We start from the raw sequence: 17084 nt of genomic DNA on the forward strand, positions 1-17084 counted from the left end.
AGACAGATGCCAGTGTCTCCTATCACATTGCACCCCATGGGCATTTTCAGTTTAAGGGTAATTAGTCTTATTATTCCCAAGCTCAGTACACGGAAAATATAGCTTCTGCTGAATTTAGTCATATCTGTTTCTGGGAAAGTGAAGTGACAACTAATATCCCTCCATTATACTGTATTCAGCGCCTACAGAGGTGGTCATGTAGACTACCAAGGACAAATCTGCTAGTATTGGGTATATATATCCTGCTCTCATATCGCCACATAACAAAGGGTTTCACAGGACTTTAGGAAGGATGGATAGGAACTAGAGATGGGCAAACCCGAACAGTAAAGTTCAGGGTCCGTACCGAACACCTAGTGAGTGACTATGCATGGGCCCCGAACACGGCCTTCTCCAGAAAGTCCATGTTACTGTTTGGGTTCAGCACCCTGAACATTGGCTGTTTTCCACAATGTCACCTGTCATCTTTTTTTAGGTAGTCGGCCGAACCTGCCAAACCCGAACATCCATGGGATCGCCCATTACTAAGAGGAACTACTATGATGGCTACATGTAATTAAGAGCATTACTGAGAACTGCAATGTGTAAACTTTGTAGTGTCCATGTATTCTGCACCACGTTACAATTCAGAGGACACACGAACAAACTAATTACTATATATATATATATATATATATATATATATATATATATATATATATATATATATGTATATATATATATATATATATATATATATATATATATATATATAATCTTCATACTTTATATTGAACCTAATGGGAAAGTTGCACCCACTATATATGATTCATAGGATTATTGGTGCTGCTTTGTTTTATATAATATATATATATATATATATATATATATATATATATATATATATATATATATATATATATATATATATATATATACTGTATATATATATATATACAGTATATATTATACATATGTACTGGTACCTCTCCTGTCTGTGTCTGCCCATATATATATGTACCGGTACCTCTTCTGTCTGTGTCTGCTCATATATATATATGTACCGGTACCTCTTCTGTCTGTGTCTGCCCATATATATGTACCGGTACCTCTTCTGTCTGTGTCTGCATATATATATATATGTACCGGTACCTCTTCTGTCTGTGTCTGCCCATATATATATATGTACCGGTACCTCTTCTGTCTGTGTCTGCCCATATATATATATGTACCGGTACCTCTTCTGTCTGTGTCTGCATATATATATATATATATGTACCGGTACCTCTTCTGTCTGTGTCTGCCCATATATACATATGTACCGGTACCTCTTCTGTCTGTGTCTGCCCATATATATATATGTACCGGTACCTCTTCTGTCTGTGTCTGCTCATATATATATATGTACCGGTACCTCTTCTGTCTGTGTCTGCCCATATATATGTACCGGTACCTCTTCTGTCTGTGTCTGCATATATATATATATGTACCGGTACCTCTTCTGTCTGTGTCTGCCCATATATATATATATGTACCGGTACCTCTTCTGTCTGTGTCTGCCCATATATATATATGTACCGGTACCTCTTCTGTCTGTGTCTGCATATATATATATATGTACCGGTACCTCTTCTGTCTGTGTCTGCCCATATATATATATGTACTGGTACCTCTTCTGTCTGTGTCTGCCCATATATATGTACTGGTACCTCTTCTGTCTGTATCTGCTCATATATATGTACCGGTACCTCTTCTGTCTGTGTCTGCCCATATATATGTACCGGTACCTCTTCTGTCTGTGTCTGCCCATATATATATATATATATGTACCGGTACCTCTTCTGTCTGTGTCTGCCCATATATATGTACCGGTACCTCTTCTGTCTGTATCTGCTCATATATATGTATGTACCGGTACCTCTTCTGTCTGTGTCTCCCCATATATATGTACTGGTACCTCTTCTGTCTGTATCTGCTCATATATATGTACCGGTACCTCTTCTGTCTGTGTCTGCTCATATATATGTACCGGTACCTCTTCTGTCTGTGTCTGCCCATATATATGCACCAGTACTTCTTCTGTCTGTGTCTGCCCATATATATGCACCGATACCTCTTCTGTCTGTGTCTGCTCTTATATATGTACCGGTACCTCTTCTGTGTCTGTGTATATATATATATATATATATATATGCAATACAACTGTTCAGAAAATAGCAACCCGCACTGCCCGCTTGTATCGGTTGAGCTCTGACGTGCGGGCTATAACGCCACTCAGCTTCCGATCTCGGGTGCAATGGCCAAGAGACAACTGGCAAACAATGTAACGAAAGAAAGAACCCGTAGAAGCACCTGGTCGGTGCGAAACGGCCATCGTTCGGCTCTCACATGTCCTGTAATGTACACCCCCGTGCCGTGAAGATGGATTTCTAATAAAGTTACCTGCAAGGAGATCGGTGAGTGCGGCCATCATTCTTTCTTTCGTTATATATATATATGCACTGCTCAAAAAAATAAAGGGAACACTTAAACAACAGAATATAACTTCCAAGTAAATCAAACTTCTGTGAAATCAAATTGTCCACTTAGATAGCAACAATGTTTGACAATCAGTTTCACATTCTGCTGTGCAAATGGAATAGACAACAGATGGAAATTATTGGCAATTATCAAGACACCCCCTAGAAAGGAGTGGTTCTGCAAGTGGGGACCACAGACCACATCTCAGTACCAATGCTTTCTGGCTGATGTTTTGGTCACTTTTGGATATTGGTTGTGCTTTCACACTTGTGGTAGCAGGAGACGGACTCTACAACCCACACAAGTGGCTCAGGTAGTGCAGCTCATCCAGGATGGCACATCAATGCGAGCTGTGGCAAGAAGGTTTGCTGTGTCTGTCAGCGTAGTGTCCAGAGGCTGGAGGCGCTATCAGGAGGCAGGCCAGTACATCAGGAGACATGGAGGGGGCCGTAGGAGGGCAACAACCTAGCAGCAGGACCGCTACCTCTGCATTTGTGCAAGGAGGAACAGGAGGAGCACTGCCAGAGCGCTGCAAAATGACTTCCAGCAGGCCACAAATGTGCATGTGTCTGCACAAATGATTAGAAACCGACTCTGAGTATGGTCTGAGTGCCCGACGTCCACAGATGGGGGTTGTGCTCACAGCCCAACACCGTACAGGACGCCTGGCATTTTCCACACGAGGATTGGCAAATTTGCCACTGGCTCCCTGTGCTCTTCACAGATGAAAGCAGGTTCACACTGAGCACATGTGACAGACATGACAGAGTCTGGAGATGCCATGGAGAGCGATCTGCTACCTGCAACATCCTTCAGCATGACCGCTTTGGCAGTGGGTCAGTAATGGTGTGGGGTGGCATTTCTTTGGAGGGCCGCACAGTCCTCCATGTGCTCGCCAGAGGTAGCCTGACTGCCATTAGGTACTGAGATGAGATCCTCAGACCCCTTGTGAGACCATATGCTGGTGCGATTGGCCCTGGGTTCCTCCTAATGCAGGACAATGCCAGACTTCATGTGGCTGGAGTGTGTCAGCAGTTCGTGCAAGATGAAGGCATTGAAGCTATGGACAGGCCCACCCGTTCCCCAGACCTGAATCTGATTGAACACATCTGGGACATCATATCTTGCACCATCCACCAACGTCACATTGCACCACAGACTGTCCCGGAGTTGGTGGATGCTTTAGTCCAGGTCTGGGAGAAGATCCCTCAGGAGACCATCCGCCGCCTCATGAGGAGCATGCCCAGGCGTTGTAGGGAGATCATACAGGCACGTGGAGGCCACACACACTACTGAGCATCATTAACTTGTCTTCAGGCATTTCCACTGAAGTTGGATCAGCCTGTAACTAAAATTTCCACTTTGATTTTGAGCATCATTCCAACTCTAGACCCCCGTGGGATATTAGTTGTGATTTACGTTGATCATTTTTAGGTTTTATTGTTCTCAACACATTCCACTATGCAATGAATAAAGATTTACAACTGGAATATTTCATTCAGTGGTATCTAGGATGTGGGATTTTAGTGTTCACTTTATTTGTTTGAGCAGTATATACATATAGGGCCCCGTGCAGTAACACAGTGTGGCCCCTGCCTAGTCAAATACAGTGTCTCTCAGGGGCTGCTTGCTCTTCAGCCATGTATTATGGCCCTATAACTGTTTGGCTGTGCTTCTGTGTGGCAGGATTACCAACTTTCCTTTTTCTGTGGACAACTGCTAAAAAAAATCACAGACCAACGATATATTTTCCGGACGCACTGTAAACCTGTAATAAACCATATGTGCTTCAAGTCTTCGGCCATAATCCTGATATGCCGGCATCGGCGGCAATCACTGTGACCTCTGAATCTAAATTAGTTTCTTTAGCGTAAAAAAATTCACACACGTCTTTAGTTTTATACGAGCGTGGACAAAAAGTGCCGTTTTTACGGATTGTCCTGGAATTTCTGGGCAGTCGCCAACCCTGGTGTGCACATGTGTATGTATATAGTCACAGTCACACTCATGTGGTGGGGGACCAGCACTAGTCACAGAACGTTGCCCATGGAAAGTGATGGCTGAGTGAGGTGAGTGGATTTGTCACCCGGGAGCCCAGCACACGCCTGCTATGTGCAGGAGGGCGGAGAGAGCGGGGAACCTGATGTAGGAGCGCACGAGCTTCCACAGGGCAGAAGGAGGGACTGAGGGGAAGACACAGCAGCACGGCGACAAGAGCGAGCAGCCACACTGCTGTCTGAGCTGCCACCGGCAGGAGCCCTCCGCACACCGCTCCCTCACCGGCAGGAGCCCTCCGCACACCGCTCCCTCACCGGCAGGAGCCCTCCGCACACCGCTCCCACACCGGCAGGAGAGGGAGGAAGGAATTACAGTCCTGCTGCTTGTTAGGGAGCTGTTCACACACAGACTGGTGGGAAGCCTCGGAATAATGCGGACAGCCTAACGGGCTCCCAGCCTGCAGAGCTGAAGACCCCGGCGACCCCTATGCGTATGGTGCCGAACATGAGGGTAAGCGGCGGCGGCGTCTTATGTGCATTCTCTCCCCGCTTCTGCCAGGTCTGACATTTGCAGCAGATGTTGGGGATTCCCACCCAGGACAATGAATGGGAAAGAAAATTGCTCAGGATTTTCTCATCTATCTGTTCTCTGCCTTCAGGAATTTACAGTGAATTGGGCTGATTTGAGAATGAATGGATTCTGGAGAGCAGGAGATGTCAGGGGGGCTGCACACTGGCCAAGTGTAAAGGGGCTCCCTAATGTAGCTGACAGGCGGTGCTTGGGGGGTGCTGAACATGTCTGACCTCCCAGGATCCGGCAGTGGGAGGCTTGAGATCTCTTTACAGTATATATATATATATATATATATATATATATATATATATATATATATATATATATATATATATATATATATATGTCCTATTTTGTACATATTGTTTGCTATGTACCTGTCTGCCTCTCAGTCTATATAATAGAGTCAGACATATTCCTACAAGTACAGCAGGCATTCCCTCTGCCATGTCACTGGGTAGCAGCGCTTTGGGCAGCCCACTGTAACAGGTGATTATTGCAGGTGCCTTTGTTTAGTAGATCCATCACAGTAGTCTCTTAGACATAGCTGTGTCACTCAGTGGCTACAATGTAAGTCAATAGTTTAGTTTTGTAATTATGTAATAGAGCTGGATTTTTCATAAAATATTAGAAGCCCACCGTCACTGAGGATCGCCACATGACATCCAAAACCCTAACAGGGGGCACATCTGACCGTAGACTGTCATCCACATGACAGGACAACGTGAAAGTTTATGGAAGTGGAAGAAGCCAATGGACAGAACTCAGTGATGGTGGACCTGAGCCTCATCAATAGGGCAATGCAGACACTATGGCTTCAGTCTTTATACAACCATTGTGTGATCCCAAACTGCCCAATGATCACTTGAGTTTTTTGCAGCTTTACAGTATTTTGTGTAATACAGCAGAAGAACAGAACTTTGCAGTAGTTTTTTTTTAACAGTCTGGACAGGGGAAACCCTAGTGTGATCCAAATATTGTATTCACTGCAGAGTACAGTGGATAGATATAGATCAGGATATATATACGGAGCAATGTGCTTGTAGAGCGGATACATGTAGGGCAGCGTGTGTATAGAGCGGGTACATGTAGGGCAGCATACGTATAGGGCGGATTCATGTAGGGCAGCGTGCGTACAGAGGGGATACATGAAGGGCAGCGTGCGTACAGAGGGGATACATGTAGGGCAGTGTGCGTACAGGGGATATATGTGGGGTAGTGTACGTATAGAGCGGGGATACATGTAGGGCAGCGTGCGTACAGAGGGGATACATGTAGGGCAGTGTGCGTACAGAGCGGATACATGTGGGGTAGCGTACGTATAGAGGGGATACATGTAGGGCAGCGTGCGTACAGAGCGGGTACATGTAGGGCATCATGCGTATAGAGCAGGTACATGTAGGGCAGCGTGCGTATAGAGGGGGTACACGTAGGGCAGCGTGCGTATAGAGAGTGGGTACACGTAGGGCAGCGTGCGTATAGAGAGTGGGTACATGTAGGGCAGCGTGCATATAGAGCGGGTACATGTAGGGCTGCGTGCGTATAGAGGGGATACATGTAGGGCAGCGTGCGTATAGAGGGGATACATGTAGGGCAGCGTGCGTACAGAGGGGATACATGTAGGGCAGCGTGCGTATAGAGAGGGGATACATGTAGGGCAGCGTGCGTATAGAGTGGGTACACGTAGGGCAGCGTGCGTATAGAGCAGGTACATGTAGGGCAGCGTGTGTACACAACAGACACACAATTCTGTCCATGCGCTTGTTTATTGTACTTGTGGTTACCCTTCTGATGATGATGATGATGCAGGGAGCAGGTGCTGCCTTTTTGCTTTGTTTTTTTTTTCAGATGGCAAACAAGACAGGAATTTCCCAATTCTTCCTCTGCCTGTATGTTTTTTCCACAGTGCTTCTCCTGTAGACAGACAATTCTGATATTTTTCAGCCTTGTACACGTCTTCTTGTTTTGGTTGACTTCCCCAGAAAAGTCCACTTTATTGCAGGAAGTGCTTGTTAAATATAACTCTCCTTAAATGGGGCAAATAAGAAATAATATAAGCTTCACAAATGCAGACAAACCAGTTTGAACGGATTGTGTTAAAAACAATGAATGAAGGAATTAAAAAGTCAGCTCTGACCAGCTGAATAATGAGCCAAGAATTGGGATAATCATGAAAGGTGGCAGAACTTTACTGGTCATCATCTGTCCTTTCACTTCAGGCCCTGGGACAATTGTCCAGTTGCTCCATCTGTCACAGTCTGAGTAAGGGTCTTACTAAATAACAGACGTCAGCTACTGTACTTTGCCTTCATTCTGCAGCTGGCAGTGACCATCAGATTTAGCCTTGTCTGATTTACCTATGGCTACATGTCATGTAGTTTCATTGTATGTTTGCCCCTCAGCATTCCCATGGGTTGGGCATGGCCTTACCAAACTACTACATGACATGATTCTTCCCGCATGGCATCCTTAGATGTCCAGGGTTCACAATAGGTACTGCTTGACGGCAGTCCTATGCTTTTTGTGTCCTGGGGCTCAATACTGTGCAGTTGTATATCACATTTTGATGTTCTGTTGTACAGTGGAGACCTTCGAGGTCAGTTACGGTAGCAATTTAAAGTATTAGTGCTGACAACTGTGTGGTCACTACATGACCCTAATTGTCTCCCTGCCTGTGAAATAATTAATTCCAGAAGATCATGGTGTGTTTATAATGGATATAGCTGCTGACATGTTGGTCTGTTTGTTATAAATGTATGTGGTTTCCAAGTTATGTTAACAAAATACCAAAAATGAAATGTTTGAATATGGAGCTCTTCCTTTCAAAGGGTTAATATTTGACATGCTTCACTTCCGAGTCTCAGGCTGTTAAGTGTCTGTTCTGGAGGAGCATCATGTACTCTGTTCATTATCAGATAGAGGACATCTTCAATATTTGATTACAAGTGCCATTTTTACTCGTTTATTCCTTAATAGCTTAATGTATGGTCTAGACATCTCAATGACTATGAAAAATAGGTCATTGGCATTTAGAAGTCTATAGATTATGTTCTGCTTTTCTGGACAAACAACAGAAGTCACTTCCCTAGCAACTCAATAGTTACCCTAGTTGTTGAAAAACATGACATTCTTAATGGCATAGACTCCTTGTATCGATGTAGACTAGAATATTGGGGTTGGGGCTCACTAATAGAGAACTAGGTAGGGCTTTGTGCTGCACAGGGAGTTGTAGCCATCATTAGTCCTTGTTTGACATCTTATTTTGTGAGGGTCATGTTGACCTTTATAGCTTTGTGTTATATTGAGCTTCCTTAGCTTGTCTCTGAAGCTCCATGGAAAGCGTGGGATTATTGTCCTAACCTTTCTGTGGGGTTGTAAGCCATTCAAGGTGTTTTTTTCTCACACAGTGCTTAAGTGCTGATGACCTTTGTTCCTTTCACTTGTTTTGCTTTAGGAAGGACAGATCTTATTCAACTTTCATACTTTAGAGGTTGCTTTGATGTGGCTCTTGAAAAGCGGTTTTACCAAAAATGAAGAACTATAATCAAAAGTGATTGGTCTCCTCACACAATAGTTTTAGAGTATGACATGTATAATTTAACATTATGTGCAGTATATAGTGAAGACATGTCTTGGCAGGAATTGGGGTTTGTAATCAGTTATACCAAGTTATCCACAGCACATCCTCTGCTTACACAAGTGAGATGTGTTGCTGTCAACAATTATCTTTTAGGCCACATAAAAGATGCAACCAACTAACGAACGAGCATTTTGTTCAGTCATCAACTGATTTCTGCCATGTTCAAATGGACCAAGTGTTTTTCCAAGCGCCCACTAGTCTCATTTTCGGCCCTTTTAAAAGATCATTTAATTTCCCTTTTGTCCAAGACCAGAGTATTGCAAGACCTCGTCATGGCAAGCAAGCAATCTTCAAGAGAATGTTGCCCAGATTAGCTTTAGTCCATTGGCAGAGCTGGAAGACATCTTTCACAATAAACCCATATTACTATATGAAAAGTATCCAGGACCATCATCCAAATCTGAGTCCATTGTTCAAATAGGAGTATGATGACCAAAAATCAATAAAAGGTATAATTTTTTTTAAATGACACACAATACAGAAAGATTAAAAGGAGATGTTAAGACAGAGGCGAACGCCACACTGCTTACCTCACAGTAATAAACTTGCCACAAAACGTGTATGAGCCCTATTATGTGCCATGTACAAACCATGCATGCACATCAAAATATTGCAAGAATGGCAAAATAAACTTCAAAATGAGACCATTGGATAATACAATAGTGTTCAAAATAATAGCAGTCCAATATGACTAACCAGATTAACCACTGTTTTTGGTATAAATTATATTACCACATGTCAAACAATTTACCAGTTGGTGCAGTAGATTTTAAGAAAACCATCGGACTCCCCATTCATGATCTACATGCTTTTCAGTCTGTGTATTAGAATAATTATAAGGGGGTGTTCAAAATAATAGCAGTGTGGAGTCCAATTAGTGAGGTTAATCATTCTGTGAAGAAACCAATGTGAATCAGGTGGCCCTTATTTAAGGGTGAAGTCAGGACATGTTGTACCTGCATTTCTCCTTGAAAGCCTGAGAAATATGGGTTGATTGGAGAGGGTAAAACTTATGAAGAAGTGCAGACAATGATAGGCTGTTCAGCTAAAATGATCTCCAATGCTTTACAATGAAAAGCCAAACAAGCGAGACGTGGAAGAAAACGGAAGACTACCATTCGAATGGATGGAGGAATAGCCAGAATGGCAAAGGCTCAGCCAATGATCAGCTCCAGGATCATCAAAGACAGTTTCGAGTTACCTGTGAGTACTGTGACAGAAGATGCCGGTGTGAAGTTAATCTCTTAGCAAGAAGTCCACTCAAAAGTCCCACTGTTACAAAAAAAAAAAAAAAAGTAGTGAAGCGGATACAGTTTGCCAAAGAACACATCAACTGGCCTAAAGAGAGATGGAGAAATATTTTGTGGACTGATAAAAGTAAAATTGTCCTTTTTGGGTCCAAGGGCCGTCGACAGTTCATCAGACGACCCCAAACTCTGCATTCAAGCCACAGTACACTCAGAAGACATTGAAGCATGGTGGTGCAAGCATCATGATATGGGCATGTTTCTCTTACTATGGTGTCGGACCTATTTTCCACATACCAGGGATCATGGACCAGTTTCCATATATTAAAATACTTGAAGAGGTCATGTTGCCTTACACTGATGAGGATATGCCCTTGAAATGGACGTTTCAACAAGACAGCGACCCTAAGCACACCAGTAAGGCTATGTGCACACGTTCAGGATTTATTGCAGAAATTTCCTGAGAAAAACCTGAAATTTTCTCCAAGAAATCTGCATGCGTTTTTTGCGTGTTTTTAGTGCGTTTTTTTTCCGGACATTTCCAAATGCATTATATAGTGGGAAATCCGCAAAAAAACCCGCAAAATTAATGAACATGCTGCGTTTTTTACCGCGATGCGTTTTTTTCACGGGAAAAAACACATCATGTTCACAAAAATTCATTCTAAATGATGGGATGCTTAATGTATGCTGTTTTTTTTGCGGTTTTATAGCGAAAAAAAGCGAAAAAAACTGCGAAAAATCAGCAACGTGTGCACACAGCCTAAAAGAGAAAAATCTTGGTTCCAGTCTAACAAAATTAAGGTTATGGAGTGGCCAGCCCAATCCCCGGACCTTAATCAGATAGAACAAAGCCAACAAATTCCAAAAAAATGTGTGATGTAGTCCAAGCATCCTGGGCTGGAATAACAGTTGACAGGTGCCAGAAGTTGGTTGACTCTATGCAACAAAGATCTGAAGCAATTCTAAAAATCTGTGGGTATACGACTAAACATTAGGTTAGTGATTCACGGGAATGCGAAATCATCATAAAAATAGTAAATATTGTGAGTTTGTAAAAAAAACAAATGCAGAAACTATTTTTTAGAACACTCCAATGTTCATTTTTTGCTATTTTATATTGCTATGATATACATTTCTTTTCATGTTTTGAATTAGAAAACAGTGTGCAATGTTCCCAATGCATGGAAATAACAACTAGTGTAAAGATTTTGTGATTAACTCAGGGTTTTGCACACACTATTATTTTGAACACTACTGTAATTCAGAAAAAGTTCAATCAATTTGTCCCCATATCAGAAGGAATATTTTCACACACAATGAGGCACAGTATCTGAAAGGTTTTCACTTTGAACAGTATCTCTTCTAATCACAAGTCTGATTGCATTCACTGAGTACTGGTGGCTTAATGGATCCGATTATAAGGGTATGTGCACACGTTCAGGATTTCTTGCAGAAATTTCCTGAAGAAAACCGGAAATTTTCTGCAAGAAATCCGCATTTTTTTTTTGCGTTTTTTTTCCGTTTTTTTCGCGTTTTTTTAGCATTCTGCAAGCGTAATTAGCTTGCAGAATGCTAAAGTTTTCCAAGCGATCTGTAGCATCGCTTGGAAAACTGACTGACAGGTTGGTCACACTTGTCAAACATAGTGTTTGACAAGTGTGACCAACTTTTTACTATAGATGCTGCTTTTGCAGCATCTATAGTGAAAGATAGAATGTTTAAAAATAATAAAAAAAATAAAAAAATGCTTATACTCACCCAGACATCTCCTCAGCGGCGTCCGTTCCTCTTCCTATAGCTGCTGTGCGCGCAGGACCTTCCATGACGTCGCGGTCATGTGAGCGGTCACGTGAGCGGTCACATGACCGCTCACGACCAATCACAGGACAGTGACGTCATCGGCAGGTCTTTCACCGCACACCAGCTACAGGAACCGAAGCGGCAGCATGCAGCGGTGAGGCGGGAAGACATCGAGGGTGAGTATAGGACTATTTTTTATTTTAATTCTTATTTTTTGACCACTTATATGGTGCCCAGTGCGTGGAGGAGAGTCTCCTCTCCTCCACCCTGGATACCAACCGCACATAATCTGCTTACTTCCCGCATCGTGGGCACAGCCCCGTGTGGGAAGTAAGCAGATCAATGGACCCCTAGGTGTGCGGAATCCCCTGCAATTCCGCATTTTAATGAACATGTTGCTTTTTTTTCCGCAATGCGATTTTTTCGCGGAAAAAAAGGCTACATTTGCACAAAAAATGCGGAATACACTTAAAATAATAGGAGGCATATGTAAGCGTTTTTTTCGCGTTTTTATCACGTTTTTATAGCGAAAAAACGCGAAAAAAACACGAAAAATACTTAACGTGTGCACATGGCCTAACAGTAAAGCAAGTAATACAGTGCAAGTCAATGGGATGAATGCACATCAATTACGGTATATGAATGCCTGAAACTAGGGCATATAATATTCACAGTTACAGATGAACAATCAGCGTCCCAGTGAACAATAATAAATTCCGATAGTTTGCATAGAACCCACAAAACTGACCCTGGAGACAGGTAGAACAACAGTAAAAACAATGGTATAAAGCAGCAAGATAACAAGGAAAGATGGCTATAATATAAAATAAGGAAGCAGACCAGTGAGGATGACCAGCCGAGAGGCACCCTGACCCTCGTTTTGCGTTAGGCTTCTTCTGAGGGTTTATCCAAATATGTTGATCACATCTAATTTGCTAAGCCATTTCTATTACATTGGTAGATGCATTTTTTTTTGCTTTTTAAAAGCTACAGCTGCCCCATCTACTTAACTAACTCATTCTTGAATTTTACATTATTTATCCTGCCTGAATTCCCCTAAGTAAATAATTTACAGATATATGAATTCATTGAACTGTTGCATCGTGTAAGATGGTAAATCTATGCTTTATTTATTAGCATAAAAAAAGCTAAAACCCAAGATTGTCAGCATGACAACATTCCCCCTATTCTTGGTCCTAGTATAGATTTTTTTGGTATTCATGAGGTTAACATTTTGAGTATTTACAGAAACTTTTTTTACTCCAAAACAATATGGACCTTAAAATAAACATAAGTCAAAGCCATACTGATATACAAGAACCTAAGAATTGTTGACAATGTCTCATGTATGGGAGATTGGCTACATCACTAGTCTGGCATCCGTATAAGTACAGCTCTGGCAAAAATAAAGAGATCACCACATCAAATCCCTGTGATGGGCAGCCCAATCTCCAGACCTGAACCCCATTGAAAACCTCTGGAATGTAATCAAGAGGATGGTGGATAGTCACAAGCCATCAAACAAAGAAGAACTGCTTACATTTTTGCGCCAGAAGCAGTGTGAAAGACTGGTGAAAAGCATGCCAAGGCGCATGAAAGCTGTGATTAAAAATCATGGTTATTCCACAAAATATTGATTTCTGAACTCTTCCCGAGTTAAAACATTAGTATTGTTGTTTCTAATTTATTATTGAACTTGTTTTCTTTGCATTATTCAAATAAGCACTGAAAGCACTGGGTTTTTTTTGTTTTTTTTAAATTTTGACCATTTTTCTTTGTCAGAGAAAAAAATACAAAATGTATTGCTTGGAGCTTCAGAGACATGTTGTCAGAAGTTTATAGAATAGAAGAACAATTTACATCTTACTCAAAAATATACCTATCAAGAGAAAAACCCGAGAAACTGAACATTTAGCAGTGGTCTCTTAATTTTTGCCAGAGCTGTATATGTACCCATACCTAAAAGGAAAGCTAAGTAACCACCCTCACCTAGTGGCCCTACAGTTCCTGAAAGGACTTTACGCTTGTCTAAAATTTCTGTACAATTGTACTGGGAATATGTGATCACAATTTAGTCGGGAAAGACTTTTTATTCCTTGAAAAAAAATATATAAAGGGTTTCTATTGAATGACTGCAAGTAGAGATCTTGAAAACTGAAGAGTTGTCAGAGAAAACACATGAAAACATTGTACGCTACGCAAAGAAATGTCTGATGTTGTCTGATCTGTTTGAGCTGGCGTCAGATGAATGAGCAAACTCCCAAAGTATTAGAACATTTTTCAGTTGTTCATTTATGTATTTTGCAACAATTATTCAGAAAGAATAAAAAGTGGATGTGATATTGCTATGTTGGTGATGGCATTGTGTTTTATATACCACCACAATTGGCGATGCTTAGCAGTTGGGCAGAAGCCCAGGCAATGCTGTCAGGAGACATTCTCTTACAGAAATGGAGCATATTTGCTGTAATCCACCTGGCGCCGGCGAGCTGTCATCCTGCAGGCAGCACTGGTGGAACAAGAAAGGAAAGATTTGGTTATTAAAACAAAGAATGTGGAGGTGCTGGGATTCTAGGGATGTCATCAATGAACATTCATTGCTGTCTTTTATTGCTATCCATTTTCTTTACAGTGTGAATAGACAGATTGTAAAATTGCTGAGTACTCAGGTTAGCCTGTACCGCCCCATGACTTGTCTTCATGTAAGTAGCATCAAGTGTGACATCTATAAACGTAAGGTCTTGTCTCCTGACATTCTACACGATGGAAGTCCTCGTGGTCACAACTGAGTCACCTGGGCTTGAACTTGAACACGTACAGACTTTAAGCTTGGTTCTGAGTATAAAGCGTTGTAAAGACTGAAGTCCCCCAATAGTGATATCACTTCTGCTTTCTGGGAGGGTCAGTTTAATTCCAGAGCGTTCTCTTCCTTGGCTGTTTTGGGCAGGTCTTGTTTAGCACCCTGGCTTCTTTTCTTTGAATATTCTGCTTGTTTTGCAAAGTCTTCTGTCAGCAAAGCTGAATTCCTTCACTGATGTTTGTTTCTGATACTATAAATACTCACATAAGTCTATTGTTACGTGTGAAGGGTACAAAGGTGTGGCCATGACGCCAGGCTTCGGTAGTCCTACTCACTAACCGTAGAGAAGCTTGTTTCCCTGTAGGACGTAGCCGGGCTCACTGACCGACCTCAGAAAACACTTCTGGTAGAAAAGATTTGTGGGTAAGGCAAGGGGAAATTTATATGCATTATTACAGATATATATGTGTGTATATATATATATATATATATATATATATATATATATATATATATATACGATGCGTCAGCACACTGAGATCAATGAGTACATGAACTCCACTATCACTACACACATTAAAAACATAGTGCTTAGTTGACATATTTTTATTAAAAAGTGCAAAAGCCATCCAACCACGTCACCTAAATATGGGTGCTCCCCATCACTTGTATCTCACAGGGTGCACATGCTGACAGAATACAATGAAACCAGCACATTTTGCATGTACATCCTCCTGTATAAAGATACGCCCGCTTTGAAGCGGGTATAGTGATGCATTATAGTATATTAACTGATATCTGACTTTTTGCCATAGGGCATAATTTTTTCATTTCTTGTGAATTGAGTGCAATTTTTTTCTGAATAAATAAGTGGTGTTTGAACCCATCCTAGATGTTCTGCAGACTTTTCCTAGTTGGGTTCCTCGTAAGAGCATCTGTCTTCCTGGATTTGCTCTGAATCACCTAATACAATGCTAGAAGGCAAAATTCATTGATGGTAACACTGTAGAGTAACACAGATGACAGGTTTTAGGTGTAAAAATGTAAGGAAAAAATTTAACTTTACATTTGCACATGAATCTATGCCACAGTACTTTTCTTTTGGACAAATGTAAGTACTCTATGCTCTATGATAACTGTATGCAGAATCATTAGTGAATTAGAAAAGTGCTGCATAAGTCCTGAGCTGCGTCTTACATAATCCTCCTCTATGTCACAACACCGAGGATCATCAGGAATCCCCAGTTATCATTCCAGGCATGTTTTACATTCAGTCCTTGTCTTGGAGTCTCTTCTTGTATAAATAGCCTGGAATGCCTGAATCTAAGAACACATTTCAATAGTGGAAAACCAGAAATGCTGCAACTGGGATTTTGTTTCCTTTTTTATCATTGTGCCTTGATACAACTTGATTGTAAACCTGTAGAAAAACCAACACAGAAAGAACGGTGTTTTCCAGGTTTAACCTAAAATTCTGAAGTTACATTATGGGACTGTAGCTTAGCGAGCCTGACAGTCTTCTTTAGGGCATAGTCTGATGGACGTATAACACGGCCGATGATCACATCCTAGTGCACTGACTGGCCGGATCATCTCCAGACCTGCGCATGAGTGTCATGTATGCAGCTGTCACTCTCGGATCAGGAGAACCGCCGACCATTCCGTGCCCTGTTATGACTTCGTCGGCCGTGTTAAGGTTCTCTTCACCTGCCTGGTGAGACAGGTGGTCTTGTCACCTCCAGTGTGATTTGTACGTCAACTGTAGACTAGATTCTCATCTTCTTCTCTCGATGTTATGTAAAGCACACTGTCAAGATTCGACAATCTTCAGAAATTTAGCTCAAAATGTTAAAACTGAAATTTGCTGTGGATTTAATATGGCCAAGCTTTTGTCCCCGTTCTTTGCTGGTGTAACACTTCAACCCTGGGAACAATAAGTGAACGGTAACAAAAGTGAAGCTACAAGACATGCAACCCTTATGAGTGCTATGAGGTCCTTAAAGATATGGAGCGTTATTATTTTGGTTGTAGAATCCTATTGAAGACATTCACTCCACTGGCAATGTGGGTAACTATGGGGAGAATGCCAGGAAGAGCGTGCTCCATACCCTACTAGAAGTGGTGATTGATCATCGATGCAGACAGTGTAGCAGCTGAAATCCTTGCCATCAGCTGCTGTGGTTGGGAGAAGCTGCAAGTGGCTACACATAGGGTATTCCATTGCTTCAAATGGTTCCTGTTGTGGCTCATAGAGGGGTTTATTGTAGAGCCCCCCCCCCCCCATATCCTCATTTGACATTCATATGCCCTAATAGGGTATAAGTTGTTACTTTTTGTCATTTGGGGGATCACGCAGTGTTGACGAAAAGTGGTACACCAGTATCATTTTAATAATTTTTGTATATTGAAATATAAAAGAATAGTTTATTTGAGTTATCTTAATTTTTCTGTTTGTTGGATTTTTCTTGTTATGAAAACTGATGGACCAATCAATATTAAGAGAATTGTTAGGCACTTTGGTTAG

General features: G+C 41.7%; 1 protein-coding gene across 3 annotated transcripts in view; it reads left to right on the top strand.

Annotated features, from left to right (window-relative positions):
* RASGEF1A (RasGEF domain family member 1A) overlaps positions 1 to 17084 on the top strand; it is a 238387-nt gene that overhangs the window by 172645 nt on the left and 48658 nt on the right. The window contains exon 1 of one of the 3 annotated variants that reach the window (XM_077259370.1): positions 4667 to 5007. The exons of 1 other annotated variant lie outside the window; for it this stretch is intronic. In XM_077259370.1, coding sequence (XP_077115485.1) covers positions 4984 to 5007 — 24 coding nt within the window. In that variant the 5' untranslated portion in view covers positions 4667 to 4983. Of the gene's footprint in view, positions 1 to 4666; positions 5008 to 14927; positions 14984 to 17084 lie in introns of those variants that run through there. One more of the 3 variants, XM_077259374.1, reaches the window with a different exon arrangement.

This window comes from Ranitomeya variabilis, chromosome 4 (assembly GCF_051348905.1).
Source record: "Ranitomeya variabilis isolate aRanVar5 chromosome 4, aRanVar5.hap1, whole genome shotgun sequence".
In the NCBI taxonomy this organism is placed as follows: Eukaryota; Metazoa; Chordata; class Amphibia; order Anura; family Dendrobatidae; genus Ranitomeya; species Ranitomeya variabilis.